Below are 16,262 nucleotides of genomic sequence, written 5' to 3' on the forward strand. Positions count from 1 at the left end.
ATAGATTAGAATGAAAACCATGGTGAATAGTAATGTGAAAATTTCTAAAATTTTTAGCGCTTACTAGACATTTATACTATACTCGATTACGCTTTGGTAAAACTGCTCAAATTTTTACAGCCTTAAAATAATCTGCCAAATTATCAAGTACTTTCTAACAATAACCATTTTGGAGAAAAACATAACAAAATTAAAAGTTTCTTAGTCACTATAAAAACAACAAGATAAGAAAGCAAGCGAAACAAGTCACCAATATCATTAAACGCAGAAGGGGTGTGGGGTTGAATGGCTCATGTAATTTTCCAATTTCTCAAAAACAAAGGAATAGTAAGAAAGTGTTCTTGGTACATTGGACAAATCGGCGAAGATAGACGCGAGGAAAGCGGTGGAAACAACAAACGTCGGGTGACCATCGACAATTAAAAAGAGGGTTGGAGTTTAAGAAGCAATTGTAGCTTCGTCAGTCCAACGGAAACGATGTCAACAACTTCTCCAAATTCTGGAAATAGTAGTAGTAGCAACAACAACTCTACAAAAGCGACAAAACAAAGTCAACTTGACGTCGGCGACTCCTACAGTGACAGCAGTAGTATTGAAGAAAATCTTGAAGCTGAGGAACGACGTCGTAGAATTTTGAAAAATAGAAATAGGTAAAGTATTGTAAAAAAACTTTCTACATATCTACATATTTCTTTAATTATTCATTGATTCCTGTAGGAGCAGCGGGTATTTACAACGCAACATTTGCAGTAAATCACAGCCCCATCATCAGCTGACACAGCAGAGAATCAATATGAATGCGGCAAGTGGTGCTATTCCGAAACATGACAAGACGGCCACAACAGGCGCTAGTTTATCTAATAATCCTGGTAGTGGTGCTATAATGCGTCCCGGGGATCGTATTGCATTGTTAGTGGACAATGTCCGTTTCGTCATTGAACAAGCTTTGGTAACTGCACATCCAAACACCATGTTAGGAACAATGTTCAGTTCAGGCTTTCAATTTGTCCATCCTAATGAACGCGGCGAATACGAAGTAGCTGAAGGGATTTCACACACAGTTTTCCGTGCAATTTTGGAGTACTATAAAACTGGAATAATACGCTGTCCTCCAACTGTATCTGTACCAGAACTAAAAGAGGCGTGTGATTATTTACTGATACCATTTGATGCGACCACAGTTCGATGCCAAAATTTACGTGAGTTTTTTCAAAATATATCTATATACATATACATACAAAACAGTTAAACATCAAGGAATCGATAATATATTATTATAAGATTTAGAACACCATTACTCATAAAAATCTGTACCAAATTAGTATTATTTAGTAGCATTCTTCTCTCTCCCCTCTTTCTCGTTGTTGTTTCGACTTTTTAATACGTACTTATTTCCCCTTCCCCCATATACGTTTATATGTTCGCACGCATGTATTCTCGTCTAAAAGGAGGTTTACTACATGAACTCAGCAACGAAGGTGCCCGCCAACAATTTGAAGTTTTTCTTGAAGATCTAATACTGCCCTTAATGGTTGCATCAGCTCAACGTGGTGACCGAGAATGTCATGTTGTAGTTTTATTAGACGACGACGTTGTAGACTGGGATGAAGAATTTCCTCCTCAAATGGGTGAAGAATACTGCCAAAGTAAGTAATTGAAAAATATTTGATATTTCTGTTACCAGCTTAAAATATGTATAATTCCAGCTGTGCACAGCACCGCTATGCATCGATTTTTTAAATACATTGAGAATCGTGACGTTGCCAAGCAAGTAATGAAAGACCGTGGATTAAAGAAAATACGTTGTGGAATCGAAGGATATCCAACGCACAAAGAGAAAATTCGTCGAAGACCAGGTGGTAGAGCAGAGGTAATTTACAGCTACGTACAACGTCCTTTTATACACATGTCTTGGGAGAAGGAGGAAGCAAAAAGTCGTCACGTTGACTTTCAATGTGTTAAATCAAAATCAGTAACAAATTTGGCAGAGGCTAATGCAGATCCTCCTTTAGAACTCGACGCAAGTAATATACACAATTATTAATAATAAAATGTACTCATTTAAAAGAAAACGATTCATATATAACTTAGGTGGCAATCCAATAAGGCCTCCAGAAGTGAATATTAATGCTGAGGCACGTGTACCTTTCGTTCCTGAAGTTGAAGTGGCCGGCGGTGGAGGCATTGATGCACCTGTCGCAGTAGCCGTTGACGAAGCGGCAGGTGGAGTAATAATGCTTAACGAACTTGAACAGGCCTCTGGTGGAACTATCGAAGAGTCAATCTAAATCCACATGTCCTAACACACAAAACTTAGCATTTGTGAGAACTCATTTATGATATATAGACGTATGTATTTACTCACTGATTCTTCATATGTATAACCAAATACAACTATGATATTAATATACGTTTTCTATTTACTAAAAACCGATTTTTTTTTATTTGGATGAATTTAGAACTCAACATTTCATAAGCATGTAAATTTAAAACAGAAAAAAGTTATTCACTATCCGAAACTTAGAAGTCGAGTTTCGAAGCTTCGGTCAATGTTGAAGTATCCCAATTCATACAACGTTCCACAGCCATTTTCCACTTTTTGTAACGCATATTCCTTTCGTGATTTCCAATAGTTGGTTTAAAAGTGGTCATTTGACCTGAGCTGCCAGCAAGCGGTGCAGTGATGTCAAAGCTAGGTTTTACAACCATATAAGCCGCCAAAGCCGCTCCCTAATATAGTAAATACATTTGAAAATCTATATAAAAAAACATTTCTTCCTTAATCATACCAAAGCAGTTGTTTCTTGCATTTTAGCGCGAACCACACTAATGCCTACCAGATCGGCTTGCAATTGTAAAAATAAATTATTCGCGGTCATACCACCATCAACCATTAATTTCGTCATTGGTATGCCACAGTCTTTACGCATTGATTCTAAAATGTCTCGTACTTGAAAGCAGATAGCCTCAAGAGTAGCACGTACAATATGTTCACTGGTTGTTTCTTCACTCAAACCACAAATGACACTGAAATAAGGTGTATCCACTGCGTTTATATTATATCCAAGTATGAGTGTAGAGGACTTACCCGCGAGCCTCTTGATTCCAATATGGTGCATACAGTCCACTGAATGCCGGAACAAAATAAACATCTAAAGAGTTATCGACTTTGCTGGCCATCTCTTCAACTTGACTAACCGAATCGAATAACTCCAAATTATTTTTCATCCAATTTATGGCCGCGCCAGCAATCGCAACACTACCTTCTAATGCATACATTAGCGGAGCTCGTGGTCCCAATTGATACCCGACTGTTGTTAATAAACCATGCTTGGATTGCACCATTGATGTTCCCGTATTATAGAGAAGAAAACATCCCGTTCCATACGTGGATTTGGCAAGCCCATGGCTTAAGCATTGTTGGCCTACAAGTGCCGCCTGTTGATCTCCTAAACATGACGTAATGGGGACACCTTTTAAAATGCCAACCGTTACATCACCATAATGCTCTGCACTTGAACGTATTTGTGGTAACATAGAAAGTGGTAAGCCAAAAAACCGCAACAGATGTGGGTCCCATCTTAACGTCTCTATGTTCATTAGCATGGTACGAGAGGCATTTGTCACATCAGTTAGGTGAACCCCTCCATTAGGACCTCCTGTCAATTTATAAATCAGCCAAGTATCGACTGTCCCAACTTGACAGTTATTGGCTTCCATGGCCCTTTGAACTTCTCCAACATGGTCGCGCATCCAACGCATTTTCAACGCAGAGAAATACGGGGAAAGGGGGAGACCACATAGCGGTTTTAAATAATTGATATTACGTGATTTGTTTGGTATTGTCTCAACTAGTTCATCAACCGTACTAGATGTGCGATTATCTAGCCAAATAATGGCATTATGTAATGGTCTACCCGTCTCCCGATCCCAAACAATAGTTGATTCCCTTTGGTTAGTAATACCTATAGCAACGATGTCCTTAAAATATATAGCACGGAAGTATTTTAATGGAATTAATGCATTAAATGTACATTTTAAAGATGTATGTATCATAAGTCAAATTCATATAATAATAATAAAGAGTTTAAAGAAAAATTGGTTTGCAAAAAATATGTGTATGTATACATACATACATACATACATATTTATAGAATTGTTCGCAGTTAGAAAATTAGTGGAGTATATATGGAGGCGTCATACATACATACATACAAATATACTTCTTACAGAAAAACATTTTTAAAACATTACCACTAGCTTTTTAAAGGTATACATATGTATGTAGATATATCATTGCCTTTAAAATATTTGTGCATAATATACATTTTCTTATTACAATTAAAGTAAAATACAATTAAGTTCGAATAAATTTTTTAATTAAACTGATTCTCATCAGAATAAATATATTTTTGACTATGGAAATAAAAATAACAACCCTGGCCCAATGGTGAAACAGCACAGATGGTGAGTAACTTATTTGTCACTCAATTAATTTGACATTTTTTTCACAAATAGAAAATAAACGGAATAAGACAATAAAAGCAGAAAACACAGTATATACTGTGACCAAGTTTTGAAAAGTGGCCTTATCAATGCTTTTCTTCCAAAGACTAAAGCGATTTGTAGGTGGAACTGTTCCTTCAGACTATTTTGGCTTTGCCAATATTTCATCAAAAATGTCCTCCAACCAAGCATCCAAGGTTATTGCTATCGGGCAGATGTGTGCCTCGAACAATAAAGCTAACAATATGAAACAAGTTGAAGAATTATTTTGCAAAGCGAAAACGCAAAAAGCGACATTTTTATTTCTGCCAGAATGCTGTGATTTCGTAGGGGAACACCGAAAACAAACATTGGAGTTGTCAGAACCTTTGGAAGGTGCAACTATGGCTCAGTATAAGGAATTGGCTAAAACCAATAAAATGTGGGTATCACTGGGTGGTATTCATGAGTCTATACTCGATACAAACAATGATAAAACCGATAAAATATATAATACACATGTACTGGTTAATGATTTTGGTGAAGTTGTGAGCGTCTATCGAAAGTTACATCTATTCGATGTCGAAACAGAGGAAATGCGTTTTCGTGAATCAGATGTAGTGACACCAGGTTCCCATCTGGTATCCCCAGTCAACACTCCTATAGGTTTATTGGGCATGCAAATATGTTATGATCTACGATTTGGTGAAGCTAGTTCTATTTTACGCAAATTTGGAGCCCAAATACTCACGTATCCATCAGCATTTGCTTACTCGACGGGTAAAGCTCATTGGGAGGTATTATTACGAGCGCGTGCCATTGAAAATCAATGCTATGTTATTGCCGCAGCTCAAATTGGTGCACACAACAGTAAGCGTACCAGTTGGGGTCATGCTCTAATCGTTGACCCCTGGGGGAAGGTGTTGGCGAATTGTGAGGAAAACGATTTGACGATCGCAACAGCAGAAATTGATTTAAACAAAAATTATTTTGTACAAAAGAGCATGCCAGTAATGCGACACAAGCGTAATGATGTTTACTCACTAACTTCCTTTGGAATGGGAACAATAGATATTACTCAAGATTATAATTTTGCTAATAATATTATCAAAAAGGAAACTGTATTTTACGAAACCGAGCATTGTTTTGCATTTACTAATCTACGCTGCGTTGTAGAGGGACATGTATTGGTTTCAACAAAGCGAGTGACTCAGCGTCTGGATAGTTTGTTGTGTCACGAAATTTGTGATCTCTTCTCAACAGTTTGTAAGGTGCAAAGAATGCTTGAGAATTTTTATAAAACAACTTCTGCAACAGTCACCGTTCAGGATGGTCCCGATGCCGGTCAAACAGTACCGCATGTACATTTCCACATTCTGCCTCGCCGTCCACGGGACTTTAAGGAAAACGACCATATTTATACTAAAATGGACGATCGATGTTTGGATCAACCTGATCGCTCACTAGAGGATCGTATAATAGAAGCTCAAAAGTACCGCAGCTTCATGAATAGACAATAAACTTATATTGCTGCATCAAGCAAAGAAATAAGCTTTTGTAAAATAGGGATGGGTAATGAAATGTTGAATGTGTAAAAATTGTTATTAATTTGTATTTATCTATGTACATATATACATATATAACTAAATTAATAAAAAAATATATATATTTTCCTTAAATAATAAAAGGACTATTTGAATCATGCTAAAAAATACTAGTTTACGTGTATAGTAAATATATATGTATATTGATATTTACCTCAACCGAACCTCCTAGTTTCTGGAGTTTCTTTACGGCTTCCTCAATGCACTCAATTACCACATTATATATAACAATAGGATCTTGTTCCACCCATCCTTCCTACAAAAATTGTTAATAATTTACTTATATTGTAAATATGCATTTTTAAATATTTTAATCCAAACCTGCGGATAAATAGATGGTACGGGAATTTGGTGATAACAAACGACATTGTTGGTACCGGCTCGAAAAATCATAAAACGGGCTGATGTTGTTCCTTCATCAATGGATCCCACTAATTTTCCAAGAGACATATTATTCAAATTTATTTTTCTGTTGACAAAAAAGGCGACTTCTTTATTTTCGTGCTGTGTGGTTTTTGATGTTTCCACCGTTGAACTTTGATATTTACGCCGATAATAGCAGATTGATATTACTTTTATTGAAAAGTTCTTGACAACAGATATCCCAGTATGAAAGAATTTGTATAATCTGCGTAAACATATGTATAAACAAGCTTTTTACCAAAAGTTATTAATTATTTATTTGCTATTTTTCACTGTTATCGTTGTTTATCTTTTTCCGGTTTTGCATAAATTTATGACATAAGAAACTGATAAGAATTCAACACGGTCGCATTTATAAGCATTGTACTGCAAAATTACTCAACGTGCATGTATGTGTATTATAAAATAATATATTATGATTGTGTTTTATTTGTTTACTTTTGTATGAACTCTTCAATATTCTGACATTTTATTATGTTTTTAATACCCCGGACCTTACAGAGTCAAGATGATGTCAATTTCTTCTTTCAAATTATATTATTAATTTATATCAAGAATTTTAAGTGGTTTCCATGATGACGACGCCTTGAAACTATTATCGATTAGCAAGTTGCTTGTAGGTCACATCACAGCTTTCAATTTCCGTCAATTTTTACAAATAGTTCGTGTGATTAATTTGAAAGCAAGTTCCTGAACATGTAACAGCAGTGAAAGTGCTTGCTGTGAAAAGTTTTATTCTTGTTAAAATAGTACCCTGTATTTCTGGTTTCAATCGCAGCTAAGTTCGCTTAAAGCATTGCAATATTTTATTAGCAAATATTGGTATGGAAAAATATCATTTTACAAAAAATTGTGGAATTTATTTACATAGCGTGCAAAGACATTATTTATATTGACAAAAGCCAATTGGCTAGCTAAATTTTTAGGTGATTCCATAAACAAATACATATATACCATGTCTAGCGAAGATCAAAGGTAAATAGTTATGGAAAATACATTTGAGGTTATGACTCCTCCGTGTTTAATATAACAAAAGTGTGTATATTGAAAAATTTTCACTTCACAGTTATGACTCTAGTGATTCAACCATGGAAAAACGTTTTAAATATGCTTCGGGTTCACACAAAAAATCTAAAAAGGAAAAGAAACATAGAAAAACCAGTAAAAGTGAGAAATCTCATAGGAAGCACAAGAAGTCAAAGAAAAGACACCACAAACACAGCGAGTCGTCAGTTTCTGAAGATACCGGTGACAAACACCGTAGTGGCGCTCTTAATGAAAAGTTCACAGAAATAATGCACAAAGTCAGCAAAGATGTCAATCCACGAGGTGATCAACAAGCAAATGGAGGTGGGTTCAGCATAACAAAGACAAATCTTCAAACTGACCCCGGAAGTCTGGTAGAGGAGATTACCAAGACAATTCAAAATAATATTTATCCTACTATGGAAGTAGCATCATCCGGCAGTGAAAGTGAAATGTAAGTTAGGTGTCTTTAATGTCAAGATATATGTGTTATTGACATTCTTATTTCGCTGAATACAGTCAAAATGATGTAGCTAGTCCAGATGTTGCTATCATAGAAGACGAACTCAATCTCGAAGAATTAATGAAACAGAAGGCTTTACTTCAAGCTCGTTTAGGTGCATATTTATCAGAGTCCGATAGTGAAGATAGTCCCCCCAATGAAGTTCCAATCATAAACCGCAGTATTTACAAAGAAACAGCAGAGGAAACTGCATGCGATGAAAAAATTAATACTAACAGCAAACAGGCAGTCAAAACGCGTTCATTGTCAGCTTCATCGTCAATCAGTAAAAATGTTATTAGTAAACACAGTAAAAAATATATTTCAAATGAACCTGATGTTATATTATTGGATGATTCTAGCGGAGGACATCATACTCCTGAATCTAAGCGCAAATCATCTCGTCCTTATGTCGATAGTAAAGATGAGCGTATGCCATCACCTCGCAGGAAGTCGTTAGGTGACCATTACCAACATCGTCATGCTCACCAGGAGTTTCAGGAAACGCGTGGACCTAGTTCACGAGATCGACATCCACACACCGGCAAACGGAGCCGCAGTCGATCGTTGCGTAGAGAATCGGAGACAAATATTCATCGACGTCGTGACGACAGCCACAACCGTGGCCGGCATCGGCGTGATATACATGATCAAAACAGAAACAAAGAAGATCTTCGACTTGAAATAAATCGCGATAAACAACGCGAACGTGAAAATAGCCGTGACCGTGATCGCCGTGGGCGAGATGATCGAATTAGGCAGCAAGAGCGTAGTGGTGGAGACTGTTACGGTAACTCTCGTGGCCGAGAGCGTGAACGTGATCGAGACCATAGAATGCGTTCCCATAGCCGCAGTAAATTTGAATCGGATCGGCGACGGGTGGAACGAGAGCGTCAACGCGATGGAAAATCCGAACGAGACAGCTGGAGAGGTGAAGATCGTGGTCGAGAACGTGACAAGGATCGCTACCGTGGATCGCTCAGTGAAGGTCAAAAAGCTGAAATCAAAGACACAAGTAGTGATGACGGCGACAATTTAGATATTGACATTAACGAGGATGAAGACGAAGAGGAAAAAATTATAGAGATGAGAAGAAAGCAGCGCGAAGAGTTGTTAAAGGTAATATACTGCGTTTATAATGTATTAAAGCATATAAAGATATTTTTTTGTATTACCAGAAACTTGGTGGTAAAAAGGAGGCATCACCACCAAAAAATTTCACACATTCTCAAAGGGATTGCAGTCCACCTATCAAATATGATTTAGAAGACCCTGCGCCGTTGATACAAAACGCTCCAACAAAGGGTTCAGTTGAAGAGCCCAGCCATGCGGAGGATAAGGACATGGATGAAGATAAAAAAATAAAAAATTCTACAAAAGAAAAACGGCCCGAGTGGGATATGTTTGCAGATCAAGATGTGGATTCTAATTTCGATGTGAGTCGATTGCTTGTAACTGTCTTCATTTCAGCTTAAATCAATTGAAGTTTTCATTAAAAAAAAATTTTTTTGTTCAGTCTCCTAATACAATAGTATTAAATAAAACACAAATTGAAAATCCTGCATTGACTGACAATTGGGACGATGCCGAAGGATACTATCGTGTGCGCATTGGAGAAATTCTCGACAACCGTTATGTCGTTAGTGGGTACACTGGACAAGGTGTATTCAGTAACGTAGTAAGAGCTCGTGATCAAGCGCGTGGAAATGCCAACGTGGCTGTAAAAATTATACGTAATAACGAAATAATGTAAGAAAATATATAATTTTAAATTCCTTTTATGAAACCAATTATTTTAGGCACAAAACTGGTCTGCGTGAATTGGAGATTCTGAAGAAGTTAAATGATGCTGATCCAGAAGATAGATTCCATTGCTTACGACTTTTCCGACATTTTTTTCACAAACAGGTTAGAATCAATCGCGTACATTAAAAAAAAATTATAATTAGTAATAATTTTTGTCCTTCAATTTAGCATCTATGTATGGTATTTGAACCACTATCTATGAACCTGCGAGAAGTGCTTAAAAAATATGGCAAAAATGTAGGTTTACACATCAAAGCGGTGCGGAGCTATACCCAACAATTGTTTTTGGCTCTTAAGCTGCTCAAAAAGACGGGCATACTCCATGCAGATATTAAGCCCGACAACATTTTAGTGAATGAGAATAATTTGTGTTTGAAGCTTTGTGATTTTGGTTCTGCATCAACTATTAACGACAACGAAATTACACCATATTTGATATCGCGCTTTTATCGTGCACCAGAAATAATATTGGGCATTACATATGACTATGGTATTGACATGTGGTCCGCGGGTTGTACAATATATGAGTTATACACGGGTAAAATACTCTTTAGTGGAAAGAGTAACAACCAAATGCTGAAATTTTTCATGGACTTAAAAGGTAATACCATTAAGAAATTTCTTTCCATCAGGCTTGCAAATAATGCATTAATTTAATTTTATAAATCAAGCGACACGTTCCACAAATAATTGTCAAAAAAGCAATAAATATTTTCTCAATTTCTCATTCCAGGGAAAATACCAAATCGAATTATTCGCAAGGGTCAATTCAAAGACCAACATTTTGATCAGAGCTGCAACTTCCTTTATCATGAAATTGACAAAATCACAGAACGGGTAATTATTTTATTAGTATACGTAAATGAATTGTTTTATTTACTTTAGTAAAAAAATTATTATTTGTAGGAAAAAATCGTTGTTATGCCTGTAATAAAAGCTACCCGAAATTTGCAACAAGAACTTATTGCTGACCAGAATTTACCAGATGATCAACAACGTAAAGTAACGCAACTAAAAGATCTATTGGATAATATGTTTGCACTTGATCCATCGAAACGGATTTCCTTGAATCAAGCACTCACACATCCTTTCATTCAAGAAAAGATGTAGGCGGCGTTTTAAATAGTAACGGTTTTGATGCTATTTGAACCGATATGCGAAATAATAACGGACGCCACACAATGTAATTCTTTCCTCATATGCTGCTAGTAATGTATTTTATACATGCTGGCAGTTTTAGTGTTTATAAATTAAGTATTATACAATTATTTATACACAATTTATATGATACATCTTCTACAAATGTTTAATGTACACAAGTGTAGTGTACACGCAGGTATTAGAGAAGGATGACAGAACTGAACACATTGAGTTGCCGTTTAATATTAATTTAGTTTCATTTTGAAATCTCGGCTAGTTTGAGAAGTTATTAAGAATTATTTTTGCCAAAGTACAAAACCAATAGATTCTGTCAGCTCATGTCAACTAGTAGAGTTCTAAGTTTGTCCTACATAATATAACCTGCACTGTTATATAAATTGGAATGTAAATCGAATTGAAATCAATAATTTAATTTGATTAATGTGTCTAAACATCATGATAATATGAAAATCCAGGAGTTTTAGTATCATATTAAACGGTCTTAGTTAATATTTCAAATATTGCAAGATGTTTTAATTTTTATTAAAGTCAACTTATGCATATAATATTCGACAATATTTTGATTTACCATGCATTACAATTAATTTACTTTTTTATAAAACCAGCATCACTATTCGAATTTCTTCTTTTCTTTTAAAAATCGCATATGAAACATTAAAATTAACATTAATTTCTTAAAAGTTGTAATAAGAAATGTTTATTTTTACATATGGAAACTATCCATGGAATGAAAAATAATCGAAATACATATGTGCAAAAATATTGCACAATGTACGTAAAAGTAAAATGGTTCTATTCCAGTTTTGACTGAAACATGTTCATAAGTGGAGGAGTTTTTAAAAATTAGTTGATTTTTTTTCTTTGTCGTACTATTAGTGATATCTAAATATATACATATATATATAATGTATAAATCAAATTTGTATATAATTTAAATTTTGTTTTCCTTTCGAAAACAATGCTCAATTTTAACTTAAAAAAGGATCAAAGTGTTCTCAAAAATAACAAAATCGTACATAAAAACATGTATAGATTGAGGTTCTCCCGCATGTATTAATACCAGTACTATAATTTATTTATGTCCAAACAATGCTATAGTATTTAATTTAATTTCAGAATTGGTCGCTGTGCAACGCATAAGCGCAGGCGTGCTGATGCCTATTACCACATTTTGCGACGAACGAGAGTACAGCATGTTTTATGTTAATTGCGCTGGTAATAATAATTTGGGATTGAAGCTATACTTATTTTGATAAAATGAACCTAAATTAAAATTTCGTAAAAATCTCCATTTCGGAGCAGCGTGAGAATCGATTTGCTTGCACGGATCACATCCCAAATCATTTTCGACGCCATGTGATTGCAATGGAGATGTAAACGAAATTATGAACTTTAAAAAATGTACACTACATTTTTATCTAAAGCAAATTTTGTTTTTCTCTTAATTTTTCAGAAGGCTGTTATACAGCGATGTTAAATGCTTTAACTAAAGTCTGTGTAAAAATTAAATTTATTTCATCGGCAGTAAGTTTATCATTTTGTAAGGTCAAACGAAACCAAATTGTTTTAAGAAATTATTTAAATTTTTTAAGGAAAGGGAAGGATACATTGCCTTTTTCAAAAAACCTAACTGCTGAGCTCGTACGTTTGGAGGAGCTGAGGAATTGGATTGAATGAAAACTGCAAGATAAAGTTCAGAAATTAAGGTAATTTGTTGGTCAAGAAAAGCGATGAAAATATTTTATAATTGTTTTTATGTAACGTTAACTTCGGCTGCACTGAAGCTAGAGAAACCTTCACATATAAAAATTCCATAGAAGATTAGATACTAAATTTCGATCGATCAGTTTGTATGACAGCTAAATGGTCCGATTTGAATAATTTCCTCGGAGACTGTACCGTTGCCTTAAACAATATTCCAAAATAAATTTCGTGAAGCCAAATTTTAAAGTAAAAAAGTTTTTCATACAAGAACATGATATTGATGGTTCAGTTTATATAACAGCTATATGCTATAGTGTTCGATATCCCCGGTTCCAGCAAATGAGCACCTTCTTGGGAATAAAAGATGTGTGCTAGATTTCACATAGATATCTCAGACGGAGGTGCATGGCTATATATTTTATAAGGTCTTCAACGTTTCTTTCTGAGTTTGCCTTAGTGACAAACTTAATGTACACAGTTCCGGGTAAAAACGTGTATAATCGAGTTCTGCATCCAGAAATCAGCAAATACTTCGCGTTATAAAGCTAAAATTACGAGCTGCCTTGTAATTTTAATTCATTAACTCTTAGATAAAGTGTTTTTATTTTCTAGACATAAATCCTGCAATACACTTATTTCAATCAATACTTTTATATAGTCTTCGCTTTTCTTGCCTCCGACAGTATAACTTTCGAAATATTTTTTAACAACTTTATTTAAACAAATAAATACAAATGAAATCAGACTATTTTAATAAATATACCTAGTAATTCCAAATAAATAATTATAATAGTGATGTTATATGTATATATCCTACGTAATTTCACCTTCCGGTATCGGCCAGCAAAGTGCTTCTTTGAGTGTTTCACTTTCGCATAAGCTAGGCATTGATGCGGCTATCTGACTGCGTAAAATGCATTGCATTGTTTTCACTTTCCAATTGTTCTCAGCAAATGGATCACGTAGCAGTCCAAATGTACATTCAAATACCCCAACGCAATTCTGTTCAGTGTGAAGCGTACCACATGCCAGTACCAACACTAAGCCATGCACATTCATTCGTCCTTGAACGCCAGCATGTGTAAGATTCGGATTGAAGAAGAAACCAAATTGTTCTTTTGATTTTAGAAGATTTGAAATAACTTCGCTATCACCAGCAGCTTCGTAATCATTAATTTGATCCGTAGCAGCTATACGCAGTTGGAGCGTTGCATCTGTCCAAAAATCTTCGACTTTTAATTCTTTTGTATTAAGATTGTTAAAAAACCATTCTGTAAATTTGCGAGCTAGCAAGTGAATGGGGTAAGGAGCCTCTTTATTATTACAGTCGTTAACTGTGGAATCGACCTGACTGAAAAAAGATTTTTCTTGTGATGAAGTCGTTTGATTGTGAACACTATCATTATTATGAGTTATGTGTTCATTTTTGGTTTGGAAAGTATTCCAATATTCTATAATTTTTGTAATTAATGCGCCCTTGGTGAAGTCTGCATTAACTTGAATTTTTCTGTGATGTAGATATTTAAATAGCATTTCTCGAGTTATGGCTCGTTTGTTCAGCAAGGTTAGAGTATCGCCAATTTGTATATATGCATAGTCAAGTGCTTCTGTAGAAGAAAAGTGATTAGGGATTTACTAAATTATGACTAATTTGTTTATGTACTACACCTTGCGCTGTTGCAACGTCGCATATATTTTTTGTGACTGATCTCGCCACTTGTAATAATGCAGGTACATTCTGCTCCTCGCTTACTAAAAAGTCTACAATACCCAATTTTTCCCGCTCGGTGATTGGCATGACTCTTTTTTTCTAAAATTGATATTTGTCCTTATTTTATCCACAACATTATGACAAAAATGTAAACAACTGAATCCGCTGTTTCCTAACTAACCAGAGCTGCATGAAATATAGTAAAAATATTGCGCCGTAATGTTAGACGAGTGAATTTTTTCGTAAATCCTAACAACTACTGTAAATTAAAATAAAAAAAAGAAAATCTTAATAATATTAATGTAATAATGTTAACAGTTAAAATATAACAAACTTTTATTTTAACAACGTATAATTAACCACACAATTGTAGTCATATTTTACATCACTATCGGTAACATTTTATTGTTTGACAGTTGTTACTGTCAATTTAATTGAAGCAGTCTTCAATTTAGTTTGTGCAACTTTTGGTTAAGAATAGAATTTTTTATTGAGATTATCATTGTGCAATAAATAAATTTGAATAAATGAAAATGCGTTTAGTTGAGAAAAACGAAGAACGAGCTTTTATCATCGATTGTCTTAAAGTATACAAGTCTCTTCCAGCGTTATGGGACGCCAAATCGCCGGAATACCGCAAGAAAGATAAAAAGAATGAAGCTTATGAGATTTTAGTTCGTAAATTTCGAGAGAAGTATACAAACATAAATCGGAAAGATGTGACCAAAAAAATTAATACGCTGCGAACCAATTTTCGCAAAGAAGTAAAACGTCTTTCACAAGAAAGACGTGATGTGTCCAAATTATGGTACTTTGACGACATGAAATTTCTAATAGACCATATAGAAATGAAAGAAGAGGTAAGCTACCAACAATATCTGTATAAAACAAAGCTACATTTAAATATGTATATTTTAATAGAATTTCCATATTGTGTACGAAGACGGCGAACCGTTAAATATAGAAATCATTGATGAATCATCTACACTTCCCGACAAAAGTATTAAACTAAATAAAAGTGAATATGGAATGCAGTCGAGCGCTGCGAACATTTCTCATACTGGATCATTAGGCGAGTATGAACTTAAGTTGGCCGAGACTTGGGCTATGGAACTGCAAAAGATGACGCCCGAACAACAGATTTACGCTAAGAAAGCCATTAATGATATAATTTATGAAGGCCAGCTAGGAAACTTATACCGAGATTGTGTACAAATTTACCCGCCATGAATAAGAATGATAAAACTTGTATAACTTTGAGTTGTATTCAATAGTCCTTAATACTAAAGTTAAAACTCTAAAATATATTTGTAAATTTTCCACCACTCGTTATTTCATTCCGGTATATCCCCGCCGGGAACTAACTATAAAAGAAAATATGTAATATTATATAGAAATAAAAGCAGAGAAAATTGAAAGTATTTGCCATTGTTATGTTGTTGCCATTGAGCAGAATTTGGTCGAGTTTAGTGATACGCCTTCCTTCTGGCGTGTTTTCGTATTCCGTCACATCATCCAATAACATATTTACGAAATCATCGAATCCCAATAACGTACCCACCATCTCTTTATCGTTCTTCATTATAATGTGAATCCGAGATCCAATACATTTGTCCACAAGTTCTGCGTAAGCAATGAAAATTAGTTAGGGTTGCTACGATTTGTTGAACGTATGAATATGAGATACTAACCAAGTGGTAATAAAGTTGACACATTTGAAGGTGGTGGTACGGCAGTCATATTTCACTTATTTTATTTATTAAATAAATTTTACAAAATTACTGGTGAAAACTAAAAGACAAAGCAAATATCTGTGTTCTTCTAGCAGCTGTAACAATTG

General features: G+C 34.8%; 7 protein-coding genes across 12 annotated transcripts; 4 read left to right on the forward strand and 3 right to left on the reverse strand.

Annotated features, from left to right (window-relative positions):
- Positions 1-18: 18 nt before the first annotated feature.
- On the forward strand, positions 19-2,408 carry LOC120779200 (BTB/POZ domain-containing protein 10). Its single transcript, XM_040111470.1, has 5 exons — positions 19-650; positions 718-1,199; positions 1,449-1,646; positions 1,707-2,024; positions 2,092-2,408. Exons 1-5 carry the CDS (start codon positions 478-480, stop codon positions 2,286-2,288), a joined length of 1,368 nt encoding a protein of 455 aa, XP_039967404.1. The 5' UTR covers positions 19-477; the 3' UTR covers positions 2,289-2,408.
- A 14-nt stretch (positions 2,409-2,422) lies between these two features.
- On the reverse strand, positions 2,423-7,076 carry LOC120779198 (glycerol kinase). The gene is made up of 5 exons (XM_040111468.1): positions 6,411-7,076; positions 6,244-6,345; positions 3,089-3,981; positions 2,790-3,027; positions 2,423-2,730 (listed from the first exon to the last, which is right to left on the reverse strand). Exons 1-5 carry the CDS (start codon positions 6,537-6,539, stop codon positions 2,521-2,523), a joined length of 1,572 nt encoding a protein of 523 aa, XP_039967402.1. The 5' UTR covers positions 6,540-7,076; the 3' UTR covers positions 2,423-2,520.
- LOC120779199 (nitrilase and fragile histidine triad fusion protein NitFhit) lies at positions 4,480-6,135 on the forward strand. The gene has a single exon (XM_040111469.1). It carries the CDS (start codon positions 4,596-4,598, stop codon positions 6,003-6,005), a length of 1,410 nt encoding a protein of 469 aa, XP_039967403.1. The 5' UTR covers positions 4,480-4,595; the 3' UTR covers positions 6,006-6,135.
- A 248-nt stretch (positions 7,077-7,324) lies between the features above and the next one.
- Positions 7,325-13,338, forward strand: LOC120779194 (serine/threonine-protein kinase PRP4 homolog). Of its 4 annotated transcripts, none has more exons than XR_005705612.1 (12): positions 7,325-7,487; positions 7,579-7,992; positions 8,058-9,159; positions 9,219-9,476; positions 9,557-9,789; positions 9,840-9,948; positions 10,015-10,447; positions 10,580-10,683; positions 10,753-11,029; positions 12,124-12,380; positions 12,461-12,531; positions 12,600-13,338. XR_005705612.1 is itself a non-coding variant. In XM_040111459.1 (9 exons), the coding sequence occupies exons 1-9, from the start codon at positions 7,468-7,470 to the stop codon at positions 10,954-10,956; spliced, it is 2,877 nt and encodes a 958-aa protein (XP_039967393.1). In that variant the 5' UTR covers positions 7,325-7,467; the 3' UTR covers positions 10,957-11,507. The 4 variants fall into 4 exon arrangements, 1 of the variants encoding a protein (XP_039967393.1); XR_005705613.1 differs by having other exon boundaries at positions 12,124-12,222; XR_005705614.1 differs by lacking the exons at positions 12,461-12,531; positions 12,600-13,338 and having other exon boundaries at positions 12,124-12,435.
- Positions 13,339-13,448: 110 nt separating this feature from the next.
- Positions 13,449-14,819, reverse strand: LOC120779201 (uncharacterized protein C3orf38 homolog). 3 transcript variants are annotated; one of them, XM_040111473.1, is made up of 3 exons: positions 14,757-14,819; positions 14,380-14,608; positions 13,449-14,318 (listed from the first exon to the last, which is right to left on the reverse strand). In XM_040111473.1, exons 2-3 carry the CDS (start codon positions 14,507-14,509, stop codon positions 13,525-13,527), a joined length of 924 nt encoding a protein of 307 aa, XP_039967407.1. In that variant the 5' UTR covers positions 14,510-14,608; positions 14,757-14,819; the 3' UTR covers positions 13,449-13,524. The 3 variants fall into 3 exon arrangements, with proteins under 3 accessions (XP_039967407.1, XP_039967406.1, XP_039967405.1); XM_040111472.1 differs by having other exon boundaries at positions 14,380-14,681; positions 14,757-14,795; XM_040111471.1 differs by lacking the exon at positions 14,757-14,819 and having other exon boundaries at positions 14,380-14,724.
- A 37-nt stretch (positions 14,820-14,856) lies between these two features.
- LOC120779202 lies at positions 14,857-15,744 on the forward strand. Its single transcript, XM_040111474.1, has 2 exons — positions 14,857-15,282; positions 15,344-15,744. Exons 1-2 carry the CDS (start codon positions 14,950-14,952, stop codon positions 15,650-15,652), a joined length of 642 nt encoding a protein of 213 aa, XP_039967408.1. The 5' UTR covers positions 14,857-14,949; the 3' UTR covers positions 15,653-15,744.
- On the reverse strand, positions 15,669-16,251 carry LOC120779204 (U6 snRNA-associated Sm-like protein LSm5). Its single transcript, XM_040111475.1, has 3 exons — positions 16,114-16,251; positions 15,849-16,045; positions 15,669-15,786 (listed from the first exon to the last, which is right to left on the reverse strand). The coding sequence occupies exons 1-3, from the start codon at positions 16,160-16,162 to the stop codon at positions 15,757-15,759; spliced, it is 276 nt and encodes a 91-aa protein (XP_039967409.1). The 5' UTR covers positions 16,163-16,251; the 3' UTR covers positions 15,669-15,756.
- Positions 16,252-16,262: the final 11 nt, after the last annotated feature.

This window comes from Bactrocera tryoni, chromosome 5, assembly GCF_016617805.1.
Source record: "Bactrocera tryoni isolate S06 chromosome 5, CSIRO_BtryS06_freeze2, whole genome shotgun sequence".
Lineage (NCBI taxonomy): Eukaryota > Metazoa > Arthropoda > Insecta > Diptera > Tephritidae > Bactrocera > Bactrocera tryoni.

Bases quoted from the DNA above. Each gene is read 5' to 3' on its own strand.
- LOC120779201 (XM_040111473.1), bottom strand. From the start codon at position 14,509: ATGCCAATCACCGAGCGGGAAAAATTGGGTATTGTAGACTTTTTAGTA. The intron at 14,319-14,379 runs GTGTAGTACATA...TTTCTTCTACAG, and splicing joins CGACGTTGCAACAGCGCAAG to AAGCACTTGACTATGCATAT.
- LOC120779198 (XM_040111468.1), bottom strand. From the start codon at position 6,539: ATGTCTCTTGGAAAATTAGTGGGATCCATTGATGAAGGAACAACATCA. The intron at 6,346-6,410 runs GTTTGGATTAAA...CAATTTTTGTAG, and splicing joins TACCATCTATTTATCCGCAG to GAAGGATGGGTGGAACAAGA. The intron at 3,982-6,243 runs GTAAATATCAAT...ATATATTTTAAG, and splicing joins AACTAGGAGGTTCGGTTGAG to GACATCGTTGCTATAGGTAT.
- LOC120779204 (XM_040111475.1), bottom strand. From the start codon at position 16,162: ATGACTGCCGTACCACCACCTTCAAATGTGTCAACTTTATTACCACTT. The intron at 16,046-16,113 runs GTTAGTATCTCA...TTGCTTACGCAG, and splicing joins GTCAACTTTATTACCACTTG to AACTTGTGGACAAATGTATT. The intron at 15,787-15,848 runs GCAAATACTTTC...TTTCTTTTATAG, and splicing joins ATGGCAACAACATAACAATG to TTAGTTCCCGGCGGGGATAT.
- LOC120779194 (XM_040111459.1), top strand. From the start codon at position 7,468: ATGTCTAGCGAAGATCAAAG. The intron at 9,790-9,839 runs GTAAGAAAATAT...CAATTATTTTAG, and splicing joins ATACGTAATAACGAAATAAT to GCACAAAACTGGTCTGCGTG. The intron at 9,949-10,014 runs GTTAGAATCAAT...CCTTCAATTTAG, and splicing joins GACATTTTTTTCACAAACAG to CATCTATGTATGGTATTTGA.
- LOC120779200 (XM_040111470.1), top strand. From the start codon at position 478: ATGTCAACAACTTCTCCAAATTCTGGAAATAGTAGTAGTAGCAACAAC. The intron at 651-717 runs GTAAAGTATTGT...TGATTCCTGTAG, and splicing joins ATTTTGAAAAATAGAAATAG to GAGCAGCGGGTATTTACAAC. The intron at 1,200-1,448 runs GTGAGTTTTTTC...CTCGTCTAAAAG, and splicing joins AGTTCGATGCCAAAATTTAC to GAGGTTTACTACATGAACTC.
- LOC120779202 (XM_040111474.1), top strand. From the start codon at position 14,950: ATGAAAATGCGTTTAGTTGAGAAAAACGAAGAACGAGCTTTTATCATC. The intron at 15,283-15,343 runs GTAAGCTACCAA...ATATTTTAATAG, and splicing joins ATATAGAAATGAAAGAAGAG to AATTTCCATATTGTGTACGA.
- LOC120779199 (XM_040111469.1), top strand. From the start codon at position 4,596: ATGCTTTTCTTCCAAAGACTAAAGCGATTTGTAGGTGGAACTGTTCCT.